A 26,608-nucleotide genomic window follows, 5' to 3' on the forward strand; every position below is an offset into this window, starting at 1 on the left:
TGGAGATATCTTTTGATGTCTCCAATACCCTCTTACTATGTGACAGATGACCAGACATGTATATGAACATCATGATTTTCATATAAATGTAATTAATTAAGTGGCTTATAATTAAATGTAAGAAACATAAGATGATGGTGGTACGTCTGAGAAGTGCAGGAACTGGAAACATTGGCTTAGAGGTACAGTTCTATCAAAGAATAGTTGTGTATCATTAACCATTTGTTACCTCTGTGTAATAAAATGAATAGTTCTTAAGATGACCTATAAATGCAGATGCAGCTGAATACCAACAGTTCTTTTTGATGTTAAGACATGAATATTTTCCTTGTTCTGCATCTGTAACTGCCCTCAACCTCCAGTATTCTATAGGTTTAAAACACAAACTTGGTTCTACACCAAGGTATTTTAATATGCTATCTTTCAGCAATTTAGTGCCTAACTTTTATTTAAAGCTTTTCTTCAGTGCATCTTTAAAGTATTTTTTCTGTTCTCCCTGCCTACGGTAATGCCATCCTACCTGCTGATATGGCAGCTGCTGCAACATCCTGCTAGTACATGAGAAAGGGGTGGGAGCAGAGGATGAGAAAGGGGTGGGAGCAGAGGGAGCAAAAGAGAGCAGACCCTGTCCAAAGAAACTAATACAAGGCTGATCAATAATGTTCAAAATAGTGGGTAATCGCTAAAAATGTTCTGATTGGAAGACCAACAGGCAGAAGAAAACCATGAGTAAGACCCCAAAAAAGGCATCATGCAGAAAGAGAATAAACTGGTACATTTTACTCACTTGTAATGAGGAAAAAAAAAACCTGAATTGACAGTGTCAGATGAAGAAATCAACACCACATTCTGTAATTTAAAACTATCATTTTGTCTAAGTTTTAAGGATTATTAAGTTTTTAAATATTCATTAACAGCATTTGCTGAAATGAATATAAGCATTAAGTCTTACCCAGAAGATAAACCTCAACTACAACGTAATGAATTAGAAGTATAAAAACAGTTCTCAGACTTACTTGATCTTAAGGCCTCTTTTCATCTTCTTTTTTTTTTTTAAGACAAAGGTCTGCCTCTGCCGCCCAAGCTGGAGTGCAGTGTCACAGTCTCTGCCTCCTGGGTTAAAGTGATTCTCCTGCCTTTAGCCTCCCGAGTAGCTGAGACTACAGGCATGTGCCACCACACCTGGCTAATTTTTGTATTTTTAGGAGACAGTGGGTTTCGCCATGCTGGCCAGGCTGGTCTTGAACTCCTGATCTCAAGTGATTCACCCACCTTGGCCTCCCAAAGTGCTGGGATGACAGGTGTGAGCCACTGCGCCCAGACCCTTGTTTCAATATTAAGAATTACTCATATCCCTTCTCCTCCCGCTGCCCAAGATGCTGAAAGGAAAGAAGGCCAAGGGGAAGAAGGTGGCTCCAGCCCCCGTTGTCGTGAAGCAGCAGGAGGCCAAGAAAGTGGTGAATCCCCTGTTTGAGAAAAGGCCTAAGAATTTTGGCATTGGACAGGACATCCAGGCCAAAAGAGAACTCACCCGCTTTGTGAAATGGCCCCACTATATCAGGTTGCAGCGGTAGACAGCCATCCCCTATAAGCGGCTGAAAGTGCCTCCTGCAATTAACCAGTTCACCCAGGCTCTGGACTGCCAAACAGCTACTCAAGCTACTTAAGCTGGCCCACAAGTATAGACCAGAGACAAAGCAGGAGAAGCAGCAGAGGCTGTTGGCCCAGGCAGAGAAGAAAGCTGCTGGCAAAAGGGATGTCCCCACTAAGAGACCACCTGTCCTTCGAGCAGCAGTTAACACCGTCACCACCTTGGTGGAGAACCAGAAAGCTCAGCTGGTGGTGATGCTCACGACATGGATCCCATTGAGCTGGTTGTCTTCTTGCCTGCCCTGTGTTGTAAATGGGGGTTCCTTATTGCATTATCAAGAGGAAGGCAAGACTGGGACGTCTAGTCCACAGGAAGACCTGCACCACTGTCGCCTTCACACAGGAAGACCAAGGCGCTTTGGCTAAGCTGGTGGAAGCTGTCAGGACAAATTACAACAACGGATATGATGAGATCCGCTGTCACTGGGGAAGCAATGTCCTGGGTCCCAAGTCTGTGGCTCGCATTGGCAAGCTCGAAAAGGCAAAGGCTAAAGAACCTGCCACTAAACTGGGTTAAATGTACACTGTTGAATTTTCTGTACATAAAAATAATTAAAACAATGCAAACTTTCCTTAAAAAAAAAAAAAGAATTACTGCATATCCTAAAAATCTTACATTTATATGGATCATACCTAGTTTTAATAATTAGTAAATTAAAACTGAGTAAATCAAGCACATTATTTGAAATTGAGAAAAGTTTTAAATATTTAACAGTAGTAAAACCCCATGTTCATATGAACAATTTTATGAAAAATAGATTTAAAAAAAAAAACAAGAAAAATAACATTGTTTACATTTTAGCAAATCTCTTAATGTCAGACTTAATAGAAGCCAGCTGTATTCTCACATCTGCTTCTGCATTCGATCTGTTGATACCATATTCTGACAAAAGCATATAGGAAGCTAATTCAGCCTGACACAAATATGTAATAGAAAAAGGAAGGAAATTTTCAGATTCCCTGAAAGGGCTGAGGAGAAGGCAGGTTTATACGGACCGTACTTAGAGAACCACTGACATTGTAAGAATTATCAGCTTCCAGAAAACACTATCTATAGAAGCCTAAAATCATCTCATGGTAAAAAACCACAAAGTGGTAGAAATGGGGATTTGACAAAGCTGCCTGCCTCATGCTGACAACATCCCCAGAGAGCAGTTATCTTTCAAACTGCTTAGTCCTTAAGAATCACCTGGGATGTTTGTTAAACACAACAGTGCCTGGCCCTACCACCAAACAAACTTAAACATTTCAAGTAAGAGGATCTAGATTCTGCATTTAAAAGTACCAAGTGATTCTTAAAACCAGGAACTGGCAGGGAGTGGTGGCTCATGCCTATAATCACAGCACTTTAGGAGGCCAAGGCAGGTGGATCACCTAAGGTCAGGAGTTCAAGACCAGCCTGGCCAATATGGTAAGCCCCGTCTCTACTAACTGTAGAAACATTAGCCGGGTTTGGTGGCACATGCCTGTAATCCCAGCTACTCGGGAGGCTGAGGTAGGAGAATCACTTGAACTCAGGAGGCAGAGGCAGAGGTTGCAGTGAGCTGAGACTACACCACTGCACTTCAGCCTAGGAGACAGAGCAAGACTCCACCTCAAAAAAAAATCCCAAATTACCTTGCCCCATAGGAAAACCTACTGACACTGGGCTACCATCTATACAGTATTACTCAACTACTGAAAGAAGAAAAAATGACGTGACACATAACATGTTACTGGAAACGAAGTCTTCAAATGATGCTCATCTGTAAAATTGCTTACAAGGGAAGAAAGTGATTCTGAAGAGAAATGAGGTCCCCTTAAAACAGGCTTAACTCCTTCTTTCCTTTTTGGAGACAGAGTCTTGCCCTGTTGCTCAGGCTGGAGTACAGTGGTGCGATCTTGGCTCACTGCGACCTCCCCGTCCTGGGTTCAAGCGATTCTCCTGCCTGAGCCTCCGGAGTAGCTGGGATTACAGGTGCACACCGCAACTCCCAGCTAGTTTTTCGTATTTTAGTAGAGATAGGGTTTCAATGTGTTATCCAGGCTGGTCTCGAATGCCTGAGCTCAGACCATCCACCTACCTCAACCTTCTGAAGTGCTACGGTTACAGGTGGGAGCCACCATGCCCAGCCAAGATAGGCTTAATTCTAATCACTTACCTGGGTGCCAACAGTGATGTTTGGCATTGAAGAAATACCAGCACTGGATTTAGGCTTTTTGTTTTTTGCTCTAGCTTTCTCTAACATTTTCTTCCTTTGACTAAAAGGTACTACACCCCTGAAAACAAAAAAGATAAATTCGTCAAATAAGCAGTAAAACAGTTCATTACATAAATCTGAAATTAAACATATTAACAGTTAAGCATTTCTGGTATTTCTCCAGTATTTTCCCCTCAGGAAAGTATTAATATGTATAACTTCATCTTAATTATTAGTAACTGGATCTGCTTTTATTAAACCTTTATAATTAAATTTTATGGAAAATTCATCATTTTTTTTTTTTTTTCTTTTTGAGACAGGGCCTTGCTCTGCTGCCCAGGTTAGAGAGCAGGTGGCTGATCTCAGTTCTACCTCCTGGGCTCAAGAGATCCTCCCACCTCAGCCTTCCAAGAAACTGGGATTACAGGTAGCCACTATCACACCCAGTTACTTTGTTCGAAAGTCAAATTTCCCTTCCATAAGGCATTATCTTTTAATTGACTTTCTGGTGTTGGTATTCCACTACTCAAAGCACCTCTCTACACATATTCAAGCATTTGCTGATAAATTCCTCCTCCCTATAGACTCACCACCAATATAAATTGTTCTCCAGCTGGGCGCAGGTGTAAAGGGCACAGCAATGTAAAGAAACTATCCGCTCTCCTTGAAGTTCAGAGTATGTCTGTGCAGTGTGCTCTAATTTAGAAGCCACCGAACTTAAAGTTTCATCCACCCATGTAGCAACCTAAGGAATAAAATATTACAACTTTAAATAAAATCAAGGCATCTTTCCAAAAGGATTGTGGTAACAACTAGGGCAAGACATACATACTTTGGAGTTCTAAAATGTTTTGAGCTAAATGCTGTAAAAATAAGTAATTCAGAGAGGTTCTTAGTAAAACTAGAAACTAAAACACCTTCTTCACACAAATCAAAACAGCAGTTACTGAAATGAGTGTCTACGGCCGTCTTTAAGGTTAGGAGTAAACATTTGCTCCAACAATTTTTTAAAGAATTTAGTGACTTTAGGCCAGGTGTCAAAAGCCTGTCATCCCAGCACTCTGGTAGGCCAAGGAGGGAGGATCACTTGGGGCCAGGAGTTTGAGACTAGCCTGAGCAACACAGTGAGACTCCACCTCTATGAAAAAGTTTTAAAAATCGGCCAGGCATGGTGGTGTGTGCCTACAGTACTAGCTACTCAGAAGGCTTGAGTTCAAGGCTGCAGTGAGCTATGATCACACCACTGCCCTTCCGCCTGGGCAACAAAGCAAGACCCTGTCTCAAAAATACAAAAATAACCGCCCCCACCACCAAAAAAATTTTTAGTGATTTTAAAGCCAAACTGATAATTTGAGGCATAATATTCATACTTTCTCAATCTGTATTTCCTAGCTTCTCAACAACTTTTCTTAGCAATTTTCTTGAATATTTTTGCCTCTCCTTAAAGCAGAAAGCTATTTTTACAGTTACAGTATAAACTAGCCAACAAAAATATACATTAGATTATTAAGGCTTGAGACACTTTGTATTCATGTTAAGACAGAAAGAGAAAATGAAAAGATGGAAAAGGAGCAAAAAAAAAAAATGTTTAAAAAAGAAAGAATTAAAGCATGAAATGTTTATCAAGGCAAAGCGTTTCATACCTTGTTATTTTCTGTAGCTACAGTTGCTCTTATGCTATTTGCAGACAGAAGGACTATCTTTTCATTGGTTAACCCCAAAAATGTTGCTCGTGGATGATGTAATGAAGGATTCTTTGAAAGCATAAGAAAAATGATTACTATTTTATTTGTTGATATGTAGAGCTATTTAATGGAAGACTTCATAAAATAAAATACCTGGGCATTTCTGTAAGGCTCAGATTCATTCCATTTCCACTGATAAAGTTCTCCTTTACTGCTGACAGCCAAAAGTTCAGAATATAGAGCCCCAATACAGATGAATTTTGTTCCATCCTATAAAGTAAAATACAACGCTATAAATAGAAAAACTGCCAAATCTAATGATAAAAACACTGTCACTTTAATCACTTCATCAGATCTAGATTAAATATGTGAACACATAAACCAACTATACGAAGTTTTCAGCATGGCCTACAAGGTGTTCAATTAAGATGGCGCTGGCTCCCTCCATTAACTCACTCACCTCCATTCACACTGGCCTTCTTCCTGTTCTTGTACCATGTCCACTACAACCCTACCCGAGGATCCTGTCCCTGTTGTTCCCTCTGCCTGTGTTACTGTCTCAGGTGACACTCCCTCAAGAGACTTTCTCTGATGACACTATGTACAGAAGTATCACTCTCACATTCAGTTCCTTACACTGCTTTCTTTTTAACTCACAGCACTTCACAACTTGACATGTTTGTTTACAGACTATCTCACTGAAGTATAAGCTTTGTCTTATCACTGTAACTTAAGAATTTAGCATACAAATAGGTGCTCAATCAATGTGCTGAATGAGTGAAGGGAAAAGAAAAACAAAATAAGGAGCTAAAGCAGAGAAAAACATCAAATCAGAAGACTCTTGCTGTAAGCTCTTTCAAGCTATGGAAACAAGTGCCCATATTTAAGGTAATTCATTCACTTTTATGTTGATATACATGCAATGAGTTGGAATACAATTAAATTATAAAAAGCTTGACCAATAAATATAAATAAATAATAATTTTCTTTAACATAAAACCAAAGATCAGAGCACAAGCTACCTAGAAATCTCAGAGCAAAAATTACCAACAACAGATTTTAGGTTACAAAAATGCTATTGGTCTATACACAGTACTTCTCTACTCTCTTTGGGATTCTGGCTCCAGGGTATGATAAACAAATGGTGTCTTTGTGGTTTTCTACCAAAATCCAATCTTATTTGATCAGATGGGTTATAGTGCTCAGCTAAAGTTTATGAAGTCTACAAGATTTATTAATATAACACAATAACAACAGGTTATACCTCAATGCTGTACAGAAATAGCAATAATTATAATTTTATCGGTAATAATAAAAAGTAATAATTCTATTTTATAAAAAAAAGAATATAATTCTATCTTATAAATAAGTCTATTTTATAAATAATAGAAATATAAAAAAGTAGTAATTCTATTTTAGCGATACCAGTTAACCTGATTTTCAAGTCACTTTTCTTGGGGGATGGAAAAGAGACCAAATTTAAAATTCTCGAAGTTAGCAATTCTTCCTTTACCTTTACCATGGAGATCTACAAACCATTATTGATTTTTTTCCATAGAAGCTGCATCACCTTTCTACTTCATATTCTCTTCTCAATCCTTTGGTTAAGAATTAATTATAATGGAATCAGACTGAGTCCAAAACATAGACCCAACTTAAGTATGTGACTTCAGGTAAATTATACATTTCTCTGAAACCATTTCTTCATCTCTAAAATGGGTATCATGATAATGCAAATCATGGTGAGGGAAAGGGGAGTGCAGGGTGAAACCAAATGGAGTAAGATATATAGTTGACCCTTGAACAATATGGGTTTGAACTGTTAGGACCTGCTTATACATGGGTTTCCTTCAGCCTCTGCCATCCTTAAGACAGCAAAAGCAACTCCTCCTCCTCTAACTCTTTCATCCCCTTCCCTCAGACTATTCAATGAGAAGATAAGAATGAAGATCTTAATGGCAATCCACTTCCACTTAATGCATACTAAATATATGTTCTTTTCCTTATGATTTTCTTAACATTTTCTTCTTTATTATACAAATACAGCATATACTACATATAACATAACAAAATATGTGTTAATCAACTTTATGTTGTGAGTAGCTCCCAGTCAACAGAGGGGGCTATAAGGAGTTTAAGTTTTGGGGGACTCATAAGTTACGTGGATTTCAACTGAATGAGGAATGGGTGCTCCTAACCCCCTCACAGTTCAAGAGTCAGCTGTATAAAGTACACAGCACAGAGCCCAGTGCAAAAAATGCACAATTAAATTCGACTATGACTAATCTCCTCCCCTAACTTCATCTTTGACTCATGCAGAAAATGATAGTTCTCAGGCAGAGACTTCCTCATATTCCTAGCTCTAGATGTGCTTAATGAAAGCACCATTCTTATCTCCTTCCTTCTCCCCATCTCAGAGAAAAAGGCTCTTCCTCCCCTATTTAAATATAAGTCACACACATAACGGATGCAACTCCTTCTCCTGTCTCCCAATGACCATCCAAACTAATCTCTCCTTCAGTCCAAAGTGGTAAAGTGAATTATTGCCTGGCATATGTTTCATCTTGCTAGTTTTCAATGATGGTTACAATCTTTTTTCCAACTCCCAAATCAATGCCCAATGTACTTAATCAGTGCATCTTCTCTTTATGCTCATCAAATAATTTGCCTCTGTTCACTATCTGTTCTGGAACCCATCCTCTCCCCATTTCACAGGTCACCATTCTCTATTGGTCTTCCACCTGCCCTCATGACTCCATCATCATTTTTCCATCTCCCTGGCACTGCCATGCACTCCCTGCCACAGATTCCTTGTCCCTGTATTCACACTGTGCTTCACCTTCCAGCCTCAGTGACTGCATCCACTACAGCACCATGCTGTTAAATGGGTAAATCTCATTATCTCCAGACTTACCTACAGCTGTCTTAAAGAGCAATCACCATTTCCTGCAAAGCTTTGCCTTTCCTGTAGTCCCTATCTCTATGAATAACATCATCACCGACCCGGTAATGGGAGACATGACAATCGAATCGATTGATGAGCAGAAAAGAAGTGTTGAGGGGTGCTCCAGGTTCCCATGTCTACATTGGTCTCAAATTCCTCTCAGATTCTTCTCTTTCCCCATACCCCTGCTTTGGTCGAGATCCTCAGAATTTCCTTGAACAATCATTAGCATTCTCATAACTGACTTTCAATTTTTCTGGTTTTTATCTTTCTCCCATCATGCCAGTAATGTTCACCTCCTTAAAGTGAATATTTTGGAAGGACAGAGGTTGAATCAGTAAATCTGCAACTGTCTAACATAAATTTAACTAATATTAATCAACGGCACTGAATCACTTTTGCTTCTTCATCACACAACTCTTACCAAGCATGTCTCTGGGAGCTTAGTGAAAATACACAAAGTGTGCATCTCTTAAATTGAAACAGTTTTGTTACGGAGCACAAAGCAAAGTTCTTATGTTCAGCTTCAGCAAGTTTACCTAGAATAGACTTCTCTGTAACTTTTCTCCTTCCTTTCCCTTTAACTTTTATTACTTAGCTCTTTGTGTTTGACTTTTAAGTCTCTGTGACTACTGTGTCTGCATCTTGCCCCTTTTAAGTCCCTTTAGATTCCTTTTATTAAAATACATTTTGGTCAGGCGCCGTGGCCCATGCCTGTAAATTTCAGCATTTTGGGAGGTCGAGGCAGGCAGATCACTTGAGGGAGGTCAGGAGTTCGAGACCAGCCTGGCCAACATGGCAAAACCCTGTCCTCTACTAAAAATACAAGAAGTAGCTGGGCATCGTGGCACATCCCTGTAATCCCAGCTACTTGGGAGACTGAGGCACAAGAATCACTTGAACTTGGGAAGCAGTGAGCCAAGATCATGGCACTGCATTCTAGCCTAGGCGACAGAGCAAGACTCATCTCAAAAAAAAGCACCTTTTCAAATATCTGTCTAAATAAATTTTATAGTGTATATTTGAAGTTTACAACGTTATAGGATACACGTAGATATTTACACATCTATCATTTCACAGTTACTATTTTGTGACAAGAGCAGCTAAAATCTACTTAACAAAAATGCATAATACAATACCATTTTATTAACTGCAATCCTCCTGACATACACACAGCTCTAGATGTGCAGCCTACGTGTCTGCTACTATGTATCCTTTAACCCCATTTTCCCTCCCTCACACCCCACTCCTTGTCAGCCCATGGTAACCACTGCTTTATTCGCTACTTCACATATAAGTGAGATCATACAATGTGTTTTTTCCCTGTTTCTGACTTATTTCACTTAGCATAATGTCCTCCAGGTCCATCCATGTTGCATGTTGTGGCAAATGGCAGGATCTCCTTTTTTAAACTGAATAATTTTCCTTTTCTTCTGCTCTCTTTCTCTTTCTGTATCCATTTGTCCGTGTGTGTGTGTGTGTGTGTGTGTGTGTGTGTGTGTGTGTGTGTTTTCTTCATCCATCTGCCTATGAAGGACACTTAAGTTTTTTCCAGATATTACCTATTATAAATAATACTAGAATGAACATGAGAGTGCAGATACTTTTATGAGGCATGATTACAGAACAGGGATTGCTGGGTCCTACGGTGGCTCTATTTCTAACTTCTTTAGGAACTTCCATACTGTTTTCCATAGTAGCTGAACCAATCTACATTCCCAACAGCATACAAGGGTTCTCTTTTCTCTGTACCCTTGCAGCATTTGCTAACTCTTGTCTTTTTGGTAACAACCATCCTAATTGTATCTCACAGTGGTTTTAATTTGCATTCCCTGACAATTACTGGCATTAAGCATCTTTTAAAAAATCTATTAGCCATTTTTATGTCTTCTTTGGAGAAATCTCTTTTAAGGTCCTTACCCATTTTTTAATCAGGTTATTTTTCTGCTATTGACTTCAAGTGTTCTAATGAAGTCTGAATATTAACTCCTTATCAGATGCATTGTTTACAAATATTTTTTCAGTTTATAGGATGCGTTTTTATTTTACTGATTGTTTTGTACTATATACAAAGGCTTTTCATTTCATGTAGTTCCATTTACTTATTCTTGCTTTTGACATCTGAGTTTTTGGTGTGAAATCCAAAAAAAATCACTGCCATGAGCAACGTCAAGCAGCTTTCCTTATATTTTCTTATGGTGTTTATGATTTCATATTTTACATCCAGGTCTTTTGTCTATTCTGAGTTGATTTTTGTATTGTCCAAGATAAGCATCCAATTTTACATGTGAGAATCCAATTTTCCCAGTACCACTTATTGAAGAGACTATCTTTTCCCCATTGGGGCCCTTGTCAAAAATCAGTCAATAATAAATGTTTGAATTTATTTCTGGGCTCTCTATTCTGTTCCATTGGTCTATGTTTCTGTTTTGATGCCGGTACCATATGGTTTTGATTGCTTATAGTTTTGTAATATTATTTTAAATCAAGGAATATGGCGCCTCTAACTTTCTCATTATTGCTTTCACAATTTGGGGTATTTTATGGTTCTTTACAAATTTTAGGATTCCTTTTCTATTTCGTGAAGAATGCCACTGAAATTCTGATAGCGATTACATATAAATCTGCACATTACTTTTGGTAGTATGACTAAGTTTAACAATACTAATTCTTCCCATCCATGAAGCTCCCTGGGCTCAAGTGATTCTCCCACTTCAGCCTCCCAAAGTGCTGAGATAACAAGCATAAGCCACAGTACCTGGCCAAGATTTATTTTCTTCATTTCTTTTTTAGCTAGGCTGCTATTCTGTGTATGGGAATATTACTGATTTTTGTATGTTGACCTTGCAGCCTGCAACTTTACTGAATTTAATAGTTCTAACAGGTTTTTTTAGTGGAATTTTGGTGTTTGGGGGGGGTCTACATATAGGATCATGTCATCCGCAAATAGAGATAACTATACTTCTTCCTTTCCAATCTGGATGCCTTTTATTTCTTTTTCTTGTTTGATTATCATTAGTACTTCTAGTACTATGCTGAATAGAACTGGCAAGAGTAGGCATCCCTGCCTTGCATTAAATGTTAGTGGAAAAGCAGCTGGGCGCAGTGGCACACACCTGTAATCCCAGCAATTTGGGAGGCCAAGATGGGTAGATCACGAGGTCAAGAGATCGAGACCATCCTGGCTAACACAGTGAAACACGATCTCTACTAAAAATACAAAAAATTAGGCGGGCGTGGTGGCACACGCCTGTAGTCCCAGCTACTCAGGAGGCTGAGGCAGGAAAATTGCTTGAACCCAGGAGACAGAGGTTGCAGTGAGCAGAAATTGTGCCACTGGACTACACTCCAGCCTGGGTGACAGAGCGAGACTCCACTCAAAAAAGAAAAGAAAAAGTTAGTGGAAAAGCTCTGAGTTGCTTCCTGTTGATTGTTAGCTGTGAGTTTTTTCACATATGGACTCCATTAAATTGAGGAGCTTTCCTTCCACATCCAAACTGTTAAAAGAGTTTTTATCAAGAAAGAACGCTCAACTTTTTCAAATGCTTTTTCTGCATCAATCAAGGTGTTGGTGTGATTTTCAGGTTTCATACTGCTAACATGATCTATCAACTGATTAATATGTATATATAAAGCCAGACTTAAATGCCAGGAATAAATTCCACCTGGTCATGATGTATAATCTTTTTGTTATGTATTGAATTCAGTTTCCTATTTTTTTTTTGAGGATTTCTGTATCAAAGATATTATTAGCCTATGGTTTTCTTTTCCTCTGGTCTCTTTGTCTAGCTTGGGGCTTATAAAATGTGTTTGGTTTAGATTCTTGTTGGAAGTAGATTGGTATAAACACATATATAATTATAATTTACATGCAGACATTCAGCAGCATATTACTACATTTCCAATCTAGGAAAAATAAATTGCAAAAATGACTGAGAAGTAAAAATGGGGCCGTATTATAGAACCACCTAATTGAAAGATTACCTATTCTCACCAAAGTAACTGAATTATCAAAGCAATTCCAGAAATACAAAATAAAACGAGCAGTCACATAAGCCAGAAAAACATTAAAAATCAGTAGATGCAATAGATGGTTAGATGGATAGGTGGATGGATGGAAGGATAGAAAGAATAGCTAGAGAAGGGTGAATAAAGGGACGGGGAGAGAGAAGTGGGTGGAGTACGGGAGAAGAGAGGACTGAAGAGAGGGAGGGGGAGAGAAGAGAGAAAAGAAGGATTCTAGGGAGTAGAGACAGCATAATAAGAAAGTTGATGTTTTGTGTAAAAACTTTCAGAAACCAGTATAAACTTGGCTAGTTCGACTGTGAACATCAAGACTTTGGACTTAGAGCACAGGCTTAGGCACTCCCTCCCCTTCTCACTTTGGTACATATAGGCTACCCTTAATTTCCTATTGCACTAAATTATTACTATAATAAAATGTTTTCATAACTTGCATTCATTCTAGACCAGTCAGACAAGGGGGCAGGCATGATCTGCATCTTTTTGGTCTGTGCCCAATTCACTACTAACAGAGAACCTGGCACATAAAATGCAATTGCCACATGAACCTACTTGGAAATACCCAACTGGGCTCTCTCATCCTCCCATGACCTGCAGGAATTGCCTTGTTCTCTCTTCCTAGGATAGGACCATGCTTCTCCTTGCTCCTTGCACTTTACATATACTAACTCATTTAAATATCGTAACAAATCCATAATGTAAAAATTATTACTATCTCTATCTTATGAGAAAACCAAGGCAGAGAAAGGTCAAAAAAACTTGATCAAGGTCACACAACTAGATAGTGGCAGGGTTAGGACAGGAAATCCAGCAGTTTCACTTCAGAGTCCACACTCTTTGTAATCATTCTGTGCAGCCTCCTGAGATTTCCCAATGCCTCGTATGCTACTGTGTAGCTATTATACATGTTATGTATGGACTCTGTTATGGTACTCATTCAAACAGATAAACATTATTTTTCTTCTTTCTACCAACTCTCTCACCCTAACATCTAACAAAAGGCCTAACACATGACTTACATTTCATGAAGGTTTCTAAATTAATAATGACCGAATGACCCTCACTTCCGTCTTTGTAGAGCTTTCAAGATCCCTATGATAATTTTTAATTATACTTTTATATTATATTAGTTTTGACATTTAACTTAGAGTAATTTCAGGAAATATTCGTATTTTACAGTCACTTCAAATATTTTCAGTTCAAGACTATACCACAAAACCTTAAAGAAAAGAGAACATTCTACCATCAAAAGAATTCTATTAGCTTACAAAATGGTAAAATCGCCGGGCACCATGGCTCACACCTGTAATCCCAACACTTTGGGAGGCCAAAGCGGGTAGATCATCTGAGGTCAGGAGTTAGTGACAAGCCTGGCCAACAGGTGAAACCCCCATCTCTATTAAAAATACAACAAATTAGCCAGGCATGGTAGAGATTGCCTGTAATCCCAGCTACTGGGGAGGCTGAGGCACAAGAATCACTTGAATCCCGAGAGACAGAGGTTGCAGTGAACTGAGATTGCATCACTACACTAGCCTGGGCTACAAGAAGAAAACCCCATCTCAAAACAAAAAAGTAAAATTTTGAAGACCTAGCTGTACCTCTAAACGGATGCTGGGAAAGTAGGTACTAATCTAGTTTATTTACCAACAGAATTAACTTTGTGCCCTAACAAAAGGCAAAATGAAAATTATTACGGACACTAACAACCACACTTAACATATAAGAGTGTTGCATTAGGTCATTTCTGAAATTCTAGGATGCATATATTGACTATCCCCACTCCTTAAAAAAAAAAAAATGCTACTACTCCTTTCCATATTTAAAAAGTAACTTCATTGCTGAATCTGCCATTTACAAGACATGAAGTTTGCTTATCCATAAAAATGAATGGATCAGAGGCAAGCTAAAAGGTCTTTTCCAGCTATTCCAAGTTTACTATTGTGTACAAAATTAAGACTATCCTTTAGCAGCCTGATAATGTCGAGAATGTAGAAATAACTCTTTCAGTCAAAATAATGCAACAGTTACCACGATTTTTTTAAAAAAGAAAACTCCAATCAAGATTATAAAGAAAGCCACCTTTTAAGAATGTTAACTTTGGATGACTAATCATCACCTTTCTCCTGCACTAAACCTCAAAAGTTTCATAAGACAGGCTCAATATCCGATCTTGTGATTAATATAGCACCCAAAAATAGCCAGGTACTAGGCAATCAGCAGCAATGTCTGTTTCGTGAAGGAGATAAAATGATAGATTCATGCTCTCCAACTGCTCCGATTTCCCAATATTAGTCTGAGCATGACATTCAAACCGTTCTGAGCTGGGAATTCCTACTGGACCCCTCATTAGACAAGCCCCTATTCTTGGCAGACCATTCTCATCTGGTGCTGGTACCTCCTCCCACCAGTGGTAAATACCAAGTGCATCCCGACGCCCTATTCCCTGCATTCTCTACCTACCTCTCTATTCCCTATCAAGCCTTCCCCTAAAACCTTGTGCTCCTCAGGAATCACTATCCCTAACTAATTTTGGGAAACCTATATAGGTCTCACATATTGCCAGTTTCTTCAGATGGTATTTATCATGTGCCCCTGTATAATATTTTGTTTTCCTAAAGTTTCTTAAAAACAAGGTCTTCAGGGCTGGGTGCGGTGGCTCAAGCCTGTAATCCCAGCACTTTGGGAGGCCGAGGCGGGTGGATCGCAAGGTCAAGAGATCGAGACCATCCTGGTCAACATGGTGAAACCCTATCTCTTCTAAAAAAAAAATACCTGGGCATGGTGGCGCATGCCTGTAATCCCAGCTACTCAGGAGGCTGAGGCAGGAGAACTGCCTGAACCCAGGAGGTGGAGGTTGTGGTGAGCCGAGATTGCACCATTGCACTCCAGCCTGGGTAACTCCGTCTCAAAAAAAAAAAAAAAAAAAAAAAAAAACAAGGTCTTCTTTCCCTTTAACAGCTCTCTGCATTCTCTTGTATCACTCAGCCCTGCAAACAAGCACCTAATGGCATTTACTGATCACTATGCTAATGCTTAACAGTTTAATTAAAGGCTTAAGCTACTTTCTTGCCCAGAAATCAAGTATCAATTTCTAGATTTCAATCATGTGCTAGTAAAAAGTGTTTTTTCGATGTTGCTGTTTTAAATTTGGTATTTAAATTTAAAGACTATAAAAAGAATATAGGTAGGATATACTTTGTTTCACATACCACTCTTCTTCCATTCACTCAGTGTCTAAACAAACCAAGGAAATGATGCGCTAAAAGTCTATACAGTGCCAAGATTTGACGATGCACTTAAAATGTCTCTAAAAGCAAGGTGTACTTAAAAACATATCTACCATATTTTTAGCAAGGCCAACAAGCGCTAGTTAAATCTAACAGAGGGTAGAATGGTTAGGGAAAAAAGCTTGCTAAACTTGTACTATTCAGAAATATTTTCATTAATCAAAAATAATACATGATAAAGAAGCCTTGATTAGTAATGTGATGGCCCTATTTAAACGAAATTCTTCAACAGTCCTCTTTTACTTCCAGCCAATATGAAATTCACATCGCTCTAACATGATCCTGGCAAAAGAAACAGGACACGGTAAATGATGTACCAACAGAGAAAAAAAAAAAAGTAAAAGCCCACTGGTTTAAATCACTCCCTACCACATGAAATAAAAGTCGAACTCTGGACATTTCTAGTTTTAGGGAAATAAGTAAGAGAACGCAATTCAGGAAAAGTATGGCAGCTGCCAAAGAAAAAAGAATAACCTTTTGCTTCCAAAGAGACTGATTAAAATTCATGTTCCTTCTTGCATTCAAGCTTCCTGCATGAGCTGAATGCAGAGGAAAATAAATGAACTACTACAAGACTCAAAGTAACTACGGAAACATAAATTTGGAAAGTTAAATAATATATCCCTTCAATATCCCAAATTCAAGTTCAAAATCAAAGAAAGAAAAGAAATCCGTATCAGACTCTCTTTATCTGCTAGTAGGGCCTCAAAGTTCCCATGTTCTTTTAGTTTATTTCTGCTTTAGAAAATTTCCTACCCACATGGTTCTAGAAATAAGACAACACACACTAAAATACAAGTGAAAAACATATGGGTTCCAATAAGAGCCTCTGAAGACGAACTATCAATTACATACACAACCATCAACAGAATGCATCAACTCTGTTTCACTTATGGCAGTGATGTGTGTTTTTTTGCATTCAGGGTGGTATGGCCACAGATGGCAGTGATGTATTTGCAAAGATTCAAATCAATTACCAAATCCTAGATGCTTTCTATAATCCAGTCATAGCACTATTCCTCAGGATGCACAGCATAACTCCCCTAGCCCATTCCTGTTCAGTCTGCTTGTCTCCTATAGCATTCACCACAAAGGATCTGTCAGAACTCAATGCCATTAAATGGCATAGTTAACTAATCAAAGAAACACAGATCCCTAATCTTGTCATGATATACATGCTGTATCGATGACCAAAAACATGCCCTGCAGAAACTGGTGTCCACCTGACTTCATAAATTTAACAAAACAAATTTCTACCAAGGAATGTAATATCACTTCATTGGAGTAATTATTACCAGAAAAGAAGTACTGGAATAAAATGCTGATGTGTTATCTAGAACTACCATCCTAATTTCTCTGATTTACTTCATCAAGCAGTAAGATATATTGCACCACTGACTACATCTCACTTGAGATGACTCATGGAGGGCCAAATAAAGATATATTCTATTTATATTTTAAAACAAAGCAAAAATATTGTTTGACGTTTGTGTTTTTCATTGAGTGATAGTACAAAAACCAGAATAAATAAAATGGAAACCTTGGAGGGAGGGGTTGTCAGGGACCCATTCAAATGGAAGTGCTGTGAATTTTTTCCAAATACCTTATCAGGCCACCACTGCAAATCTTCTCCTAGAGATACTGGACTTTGAACAGGTGTATTCTTCTTATCCAGGTTTGGCTCTCCTTCCTTGCTGGTAGAGCCCCTTTCATTATCAAATGAGGCTCCATCAAGCCACCTTCGTTCACGTAAACGTAAAACGGATTCACGTTCACGCAACAGCTCAGAGTCTCTCTCTAAGGGAAGAAGGAGAACTGGTATGCAATTGGGTCACACCAGTGGGATAAAAGTAAGCCACTCTCTAGTAAAGACCCTTCAGGATGCAACTAACAGCAGTTTATCTACTCATAAAAATTTATGTAAATGTGTATCTAATAAGGCTGACATGCAACATTCAAAACATCAACCCTTTCAAGTGAATGTAGAAAATTATAACCTAATATTTAAAAAAATTAGAGGCAGACTTTTCTATATTTCAACTACATGTTTTTAGAGTGCTACTGCTTTATTTTGAACTATATTTGTGTTTTCGTAAGGGTTTTAAATTATTGGCTTTCATCAGAAATGCTTACTATGAACTCAATTTATATATTAGAAAATATTTGTCTACTGGTAGGTTTAAAAAGCACATAAAATTTAGAACTTTCACATAGTAGGCATATAAGCAAACTCAAATAATTTACACATAGAAAAAAACCCTAAAAAGGTTAAACTATGAATCCATTAATATAAGCTAATTATAAAAATTCTAAAAATCCAAGCCTTTATTTAGAGTAATTTTATAGAATGGATTTTTACAAATAAGTCTTATTTAAATGTTTTTGAGGAACCAAACAGGCTTTTTAAAAATAAAAAATCTTTATAAAATGATTTCCTTACCAAAATGCTTCCTGTGGCTACTGGCCTATAAAAAAAAAGCCAGTTTTTTTTCCCCGAGTTGCTCATATATTGCTTTTTAAATAAAGTAACGAAAATAAACTTTCTAAGACTAGGATAAATAAGGATTAGAAACAATAACTGAACCATACAAAACTGCCATATATATAGGCTAAAAGTGGCCAAGTATTAGCTTCAAACTAAAAGTAATGCCTACATAGGATGAACATATGAAAAGAGACATTTGGCCAGGTGTGGTGGCTCATGCCTGTAAACCCAGCACTTTGGGAGGCTGAGGTGGGTGGATCACTCGAGTTCAGGAGTTCCAGACCAGCCTGACCAACATGGAGTAAACCAGTCTCTACTAGAAATACAAAATTAGCCAGGTGTGGCAGTGAACGCCTGTAATCCATAATCCAAGTTACGTAGGAGGCTGAGGCAAGAAAATTGCTTAAACCGGGAGGCAGAGGTTGCAGTAGCTGAGAGCATGCCATTGCACTCCAGCCACAGCAACAAAAGTGAAACTCCATCTCAAAAAAAAAAAAAAAAAGTGGGGGGGGGGGGGTTAAAGGAGTTATTTATATGGAATATTTGAAAATACATTACTTGATACATTTAAGGCTGTAAAGTATACATTTATTTTTAAATTCATAAAGCTATTACATAGTGCATTCCACATATTAAAAGATCACCACAGATCTGTTACTTTAAAACTCTATTTCTAAGTACTAAGTATATACAGCAAGCGCTTAATATAACATGGCATATTTTCCAGTTTAAAGATCAGTAAATACAGGTAATTTCTGTTATCTGAATCAAGTAGTTTTACATTCTGGAAAGTAAAAATATTGACAACTATAATGTAAGCAAGCTATACACAAACATATACAGAGAAAGGCAGGATTAATTATTTCAAAATCTTTCTAATCTCTACCATGTACTTTATCTTTTAAGGATTTCAAACTTTTGAAACTAACATTTTAGGCGGGGCACAGTGGCTCATGCCTGTAATCCCAGAACTGTGGGAGGCTGAAGCAGGTGGATCGCCTGAGGTCAGGAGTTTGAGACCAGCCTGGCTAACATGGTGAAACCCTGTCTCTACTAAAAATACAAAAATTTGCTAGGCATTGTGGTGGGCGTCTGTAATTTCAGCTATTCAGGAGGCTGAGGCAGGAGAATCTCTTGAACCCAGGAGGTGGAGGCTGCAGTGAGCCAAGATAGTACCACTGCACTCCTTCCTGGGCAACAGAGTGAGAATCCATCTCAAAAAAATAAAAAATAAAAGATAAAAAAGCATTTTAATAAACTAAACATTTCTATACATTTAATAACGATCCCAAACACATTCTAGTAAGTTTTTTCATATTTCAGTATTTTACCTAACCAGGATTTAATATAAACAGATGACTTATTTTTAAAAAACAAACAAAGACTTGTTTTCTGAATGCTGCATGTCACTGTGAAGTAGAATTCTGCTTTTAGTTCAGAATCCATATTCCTAATTAAAAATACAGTTAGGTAAAGTCATAGTCCTTCACATCAATTCCACAATGTAAGTAAGATCAACTCTAAAATATTACTGTGGCTCTTCAAAATAAAAAATATTAGTTTCAATGCCAAAATATCCATAAAAAACTAGTAATAACTGTAACATCAGAAGTTCAAATACCTAAGTAGATTCTACCACTATCTTTCCATACAGCTAGCCTGTGATCAAAATAAATAAATGCAAAATTACCTCGAGATGAGCCTAGCCTGGAAAGCGATGAACGACGAAAAGAAGGGTAACCAAAATAGCTAATGTCTTCAGAAAACATGGCATCTGCATCAATAATGACACTTGGGTGGGCAGAATGAATGTCAGCATCAAGGAGAGACATAAGATCCTCTATAAACAGAAACAAACATCACTGAAGCATATATACAAAGAGCATCTGCAGGCTACTGAAAGATATCTGAAAATTAAAATACATTAAAACTACAGACTGACATCATCTGAGGAAAAATACAACAACCTACATTAACAAAGATTTTAAAGAACATCAAATGCATAAATGTTGTCTGAGCTACTTACTACATAATCACAAGAAAGATCACTCGTTAAGATACAACACTTGTGACATCACAGAGATAAGACGGTCAAAATCTAAATGTAGTTTCGTTATTACATATTTTCAGTAGTAAGGGCATCAAAAAACAATATTCTAGAGGCATGTGTCACCCAGTTATAAAGCCATGCAAATGCAACCATGTCTTTACAGGAAACAAGCACCAATCCACTGAGTGAAAATACTTCCTCCTCATTTTTCCCTTAAAAGAAACTTCACAATCAAATAAAGCAGCTCTACAGTGAACAAGCACAAATCCACTGAGTCAAAATACTTCCTCATTTTTCCCTGAAAAGAAACTTTACAATCAAATCAATCAGCTCTACAGAGAAAAATATCTACCACCTTGAAAAGAATACACAGAAAAGTCTATTGTACGTTAAATTCCATTTCCCAGTCAAAAGAGCACTCCAGAAATAAGAAAAACATGACAGTGAACCACCAACCTCCAGGCAAGTAAGATTCACTGGCTGTATCATCCCCATCATCTCCATCTTCGTCATCCCGGCTAAGTAAATTATTTACAGCAAGGTTCACATCAAGATTTGTTCGCTGAAGTTCTCGAATAATGACACTTCTGGATTTGCCTTGTAAAACAACTTGGGCCTGAAATTAAAAAATAAAAAGAAGTGCTATGTAATTTTGTTTTGATTAAATTCTTTATCAAAATCAGCTTTCTAGGACCAGGCATGGTGGCTCAAGCCTATAATTCCAGCACTTCAGTAGGCCAAGGCAGGCTAATCGCCTGAGGTCAGCAGTTCAAGACCAACCTGGCCAACATAGTAAAACCCCGTCTCTACTAAAAAATACAAAAATTACCACCAGCCACGGTGGTTCACACCTGTAATCCTAGCACTTTGAGAGGTCAAGGCAGGCAGATCACGAGGTCAGGAGTTCAAGACAAGCCTGACTAAAAGATAAAACTCCATCTCTACCAAAAATACCAAGAAATACAAAGAAATTAGCTGGGCATAGCGGCGTGCACCTGTAATCCCAGGTACTCAGGAAGCTGAGGTAGGAGAATCACTTGAATCCGGGAGGCGAAGGTTGCAGGGAGCCAAGATTGCACCACTGCACTCCAGCCCGGGAAACAGAGCGAGACTCCATCTCAAAAGAAAAAATAAAATAGCCAGGCATAGTGGCGTGTACCCATAATTCCAGCTACTTGGGAGGCTGAGGCACAAAAATCGCTTGAACTCAGGAGGTGGTCGTTGCAGTGAGCCGAGATCATGCCACTGTACTCCAGCCTGGGTGGCAGAGTGAGACTCCTTCTCCAAAAAAAATTAAAAAATCAGCTTCCTAGAAAAACAGTATTTCCGAATTCATGGTATGAGTCATGACTACAACCCACCATATTCAGTAAACCTCACTTTGTCCTATTATCTGACATTTAGTATTCTACAAGATACATACCTGTGAAATCAGCTCCTCTGGAATGACAGACGCTGGAATAACTGGTTGGGGCTGACTGCCCAAAAGCCCAGACCCTCGATCCCGTCCTGTTCGAATAACTCGAGTCTGTCGGCGGGAATCTCGAGCTCCAGCTGACGACCTACCAGAGGATCCTCCACCGCTTCCGCCCACTCCAGAACTCCAGCGGCTACTAAATATTAAAGAATTTATTAAATTAGCATTTTAAACAACCATTCTGATTGCTTGGGTCACATTGTTATTATTTTAAGCTAAGATAAAGTTATTTGTCTAACTGAAGTAACGTGTTATATAGTGTTTTGACAAAGAATAAGGTAATAGAACTGAGCTTTAAAATAATAATAGTTTTGTTTCTTTTTTTTTTTAAAGAAATGGGCTCTTGCTATGTCGCCCAGGCTGGAGAGCAGTGGTTATTCACAAGTACAAACAAAATACACTACAGCCTAGAATTCCTGGGCTGAAGTAATCCTTCTGCCTCAGCCTCCTGAGTAGCTAGGGACTATAGGCATGCACCAGCATACCTGACAATCGTCTCAATGTTTTTGTGTTTTTGAGATGAGGTCTTGCTATGTTGCCCAGACTAGTCTCAAAACTTCTGGATTTAAGCAATCCTCCCATCTCAGCCTCCCGACTAGCCGGAATTATCAGTATGTACTACCATGTCCAATCCAATTTTTTAATGCTTAAATATAACTTTGCTTTTTATAAAGATAAACATTACACTTTTGCATCCTTAAAAATTACTTTTTTTTTTTGAGACAGGGTCTTACTCTGTCGCCTAGGCTGGAGTACAGTGGCATGATCTTGGCTCACTGCAACCTCTGCCTCCCAGGTTATTCTCCCGCCTCAGCCTCCTGAGTAGCTGGGGTTACAGGCACACCACCACAGCCTGCCTAATTTTTGTATTTTTAGTAGAGACAGATTTTCACCATATTGGTCAGGCTAGTCTCGAACTCCCAACCTCAGGTGATTGGCCCACCTCGGACTCACAAATTGCTGGGAAAAATAATTTCTTAAAGCCATGTACGTGTTTCTAATCACAACTATAAAATAAACACATTTTACCTTTGCATGAAAGACCTATGAGACTTAACTACCAATGTTGTTACACAGCAAGTAAAATTCAGAGTTTAGAATTCAAGTGCTTCACATGAAACAGAACATTCATTTTGCTAGGATAGTATTGCATTAATATTCAGCACTATCAACCACCTTGTCCAAGAGAAAGCTGCTACTTAAATGTTAATTTTTTCTTATAAGAAAAAAATTGGAAAGGGCATGACATCTACATCTTCACTTACTGCCCAAATATTAAGAAAATTCAAATCAAGTCATCTAGATAACCATAAAATGATTTGCCTTCTGCACTTAATCACATCTTAAAGAAAACGGTCACACAGCTTTTTCAATTAGGGTAGAATCTGTTCTCTTTAAAATGAATCTAATACTTTGAGATCGTTTGACCTAGAGAGAGGTATTTTACTCTCAATTCTTACTATGCTCACCTAAGGCTGATACCTTCAAACTCCCAACGCAAACAGACCTCATTTCAATTTGATTTTCCAAACCATTACCCCACTTTTAGAAAAGTTTGGAATACATTAACCAATAACAATTCTCAAATCAGTATACATCAAACTTCCGTGGTTTCTCCTCCTACTTGACTGGCAAAGCGCTATCTCTGGCTAAAAAAAAAAAAAAAAAAAAACTGTTTAAATAGTTTCCTCAGTAAAATGAAAAAATAAACCTAGAAAAGCTGTTGTCATCCTTTTGTTCTGTACTTGCTGATGCACACTACCAATTCATGTTTATGTAGTATCTGTATCTATAGCCTAAGAACTGCCCAAGATAACTTTGGAGAAAAGCAATACAGTGCATCCTCAAGGCTGCAGTATGAAACAGCATTTATTTCAGCTAGTAAATGTCATGTTTAAATAACTATTCATATGCCAGATGAAAAACAGGGGTTTCATTAAGAGTACATTACATTAACAAGAAAAGGAACTTTAAAAAACACTCCAGGCTGGGCATAGTGGCTCACACCTGTAATCCCAACACACTGGAAGGCCCAGGCAGGAGGAATAACTAGAGCCCAGAAGGTCACGATGAGCCTAGGCAACGTGGCAAGACCTCATCTCCACAGAAAATAAAAAATTAGCCAGCCATGGTGGCACGAACCTGTAGTGCCAGCAGAGGCTGAAGTGGAAGAATGGCTTGGGTCCAGGAGGTGGAGGTTGCAGTGAGCAATGATTGTGCCACTGCACTCCGGCCCTGGCTACAGAGCAAGACTGTCTCAAAGAGATAAGACAAGGGGAAAAAACGGGAGGGAAGAGGGGAGACAGAAGAGCAAAATGAGAAAGGTGACAGAAAGAGAAAGGGAGAGGAGAGGAAAAGAAGGATAAGGAAAAGAAAACAAGTGCCCCTTACAGTAGCATCAAAAATAAAACGCTTCAGAATAAAACCTAAGACTTATACACTGAAAACTAAAAAACGTTACTGACAGAAATTTAAAGAAGACACAGATAAGAAAGATAGCTTGGGTTCATAAATTGAAAGACTGAATATTGCTAAGATGCCTATACTACCCAAAGCATTCAACACAATCCCTATCAAAATCTCAGTGGCTTTTCTTTTTTAACCAATAAAAAAATTGGCTGGGCACGGTGGCTCACATCTGTAATCCCAGCACTTTGGGAGGCCAAGGTGGAAGAATCGCTTGAGCCCAGGAGTTCCAGAACAGCCCTGGCAACACAGTGAGATCCTGGCAACACAGTGAGATCCTGTCTCTAGAGAAGAAATCAAATCATTAGCCAGGCATGGTGGCATGGGCCTGTGGTCCCTGCTCCACCAGACACTAACGCAGGCAAAATGCTTCAGGCCTGTAGGTCAAGGCTTCAGTGAGCCATCTATGCCTGTGCTACTGCACTCCAGGGTAACAGAGCAAAACCCCGTCTTTGGAAAAAAAAAAAAAAAATTGAAGAGTTTGTCCTAAAAGTTAACATGGTATCTCAGGCAAGCCCAGATAGCCAAACAGTTTTGAAAAAGAACTAAGTTGAAGGAGTCACACTTCACATTTCACGATTTCAAAGCAAAAAACAAAGCCAAAGTATTCAAAACAGTGTGGCATGGGCATAATGACAAAAAAGACCAACGAGCCCGCAGTGGCTCACGCCTGTAATCCCAGTACTTTGGGAGGCTGAGTCAGGTGGATCACGAGGTCAAGAGATTGAGACCATCCTGGTCAACATGGTAAAACCCCGTCTCTACTAAAAATACAAAAAAATTAGCTAGGCATGGTGGTGTGTGCCTGTAATCCCAGCTACTCAGGAGGCTGAGGCAGAAGAATTGCCTGAACCCAGGAGGCGGAGGTTGCGGTGAGCTGAGATCGCGCCATTGCACTCCAGCCTGGGCAACGAGCGAAACTCAGTCTCAAAAAAAAAAAAAAGGACCAATGAAACAAAATGGAGCCCAGAAATAATATCTTAGGTGCTGAGACGATCCAAGGGGGGAAAAAAATAGTCTCTTCAACAAGTGGAGCTGGGAAAACTGGATATCCACATGCAAAAGAATGAACTGGGATCTTTATATTATACACAAAAACTAACTCAGAATGAATTAAAGACCTTAACATAAGACCTAAAACTATAAAACTCCTACAAGAAAACATAAGAGAAAAGCTTCATGGACTTGGTGATTATTGCTTAGATATGACGCCAAAGGAAAACAGGCAACAAAAGCAAAAATAAACAAATGGCACTACATCAAACTTAAAAACTTTGTGTATCAAAGGACACAATCAACAGACAACCTATAGAATGAGAGAAAATATTTGCAAATCATGTATCTGATAAGAGGATAACATCTAGAATATATATATAACTTCTACAACTCAACCAAAAAGAAATGAATAACCTGATTAAAATATGGGCAAAGGACTTGAAATGACTTGAAATAACATTTCTCCAAACATGATATATAAATGGCCAACAAGCATATGACAGGATATTTAACACCATTAATCATCAGAGAAATCCAAACCAAACAACGAGATATCAACTGATACTGATTAGAATGGCTACTATCCAAAAAAAAAAAAAAAAAAAAATTACAAGTGTTACAAGTATATGCAGAAACTGGAACCCATGTGCACTGTTGGTGGGATGGTAAAATGGCACAACCACTTTTGGAAAATATGGAGATTCCTCAAAACATTAAAAATAGAACTATGATCCAGCAACTGCACTGCTGGTATATATTCAAAAGAACTGAAAGCAGGGTCTTAAAAACTTGCACACCCATGTTCAAAGCAGCATCATTCACAACAGACAAGACGTAGAAGCAACCCAAATGGTCAACAAAATGTGGTACATACCTACTATATTCAGCGTTTCAAAGGAAAGAAATCCTATCACATGCTACAACATGGATGAACTTTCAGAACATGAGAATAATATTCAGAACTGAAATAAGCCTGTCACCAAAAAACAAAAAACAAATACTCAATGGTTCCACTTATATGAGGCATCTTAAGTAGTAATTCACAGAAACAAAGTAGAATTGGTGTCTGCCAGGTACTAGGGGGAGAGAAAAAAAGAAGAGTATTTATTTAACGGGGAGAGAGTTCCAACTTTACAAGATGAAAAAGTTCTAGAAAGCTGTTTCACAACAGTTTGGACATATTTAACATTACCAAACTGTATACTTAAAAATGGTTATAAGGGTAAATCCTACGGTTTTACAATTAAAATGATAACTTTTAAATCCATTTAAAAGTTAAGTTGTAGTAAAGAAAGCACTACTCTAGAAAGTAGACATGTTTTCTTTTCAAGTTATATATTAAGACCATTATGCATCAGAAAA

The 26,608-nt window shown here is 38.3% G+C and overlaps 1 protein-coding gene across 6 annotated transcripts in view; it reads right to left on the reverse strand.

Annotated features, from left to right (window-relative positions):
• UBR5 (ubiquitin protein ligase E3 component n-recognin 5) overlaps positions 1-26,608 on the reverse strand; it is a 149,824-nt gene that overhangs the window by 63,448 nt on the left and 59,768 nt on the right. For 4 of the 6 annotated variants that reach the window (XM_010351417.3, XM_003940676.4, XM_010351416.3 and 1 more), the window contains exons 6-13: positions 21,731-21,920; positions 20,764-20,923; positions 19,948-20,097; positions 17,376-17,587; positions 5,669-5,785; positions 5,474-5,584; positions 4,421-4,575; positions 3,792-3,909 (exon numbers count right to left, since the gene is read on the reverse strand). In XM_010351417.3, coding sequence (XP_010349719.1) covers positions 3,792-3,909; positions 4,421-4,575; positions 5,474-5,584; positions 5,669-5,785; positions 17,376-17,587; positions 19,948-20,097; positions 20,764-20,923; positions 21,731-21,920 — 1,213 coding nt within the window. The remainder of the gene's footprint in view (positions 1-3,791; positions 3,910-4,420; positions 4,576-5,473; positions 5,585-5,668; positions 5,786-17,375; positions 17,588-19,947; positions 20,098-20,763; positions 20,924-21,730; positions 21,921-26,608) is intronic. The other 2 variants (XM_010351418.3, XM_010351419.3) reach the window with 1 other exon arrangement.

The sequence above is a fragment of the Saimiri boliviensis genome, chromosome 15, assembly GCF_048565385.1.
Source record: "Saimiri boliviensis isolate mSaiBol1 chromosome 15, mSaiBol1.pri, whole genome shotgun sequence".
Lineage (NCBI taxonomy): Eukaryota > Metazoa > Chordata > Mammalia > Primates > Cebidae > Saimiri > Saimiri boliviensis.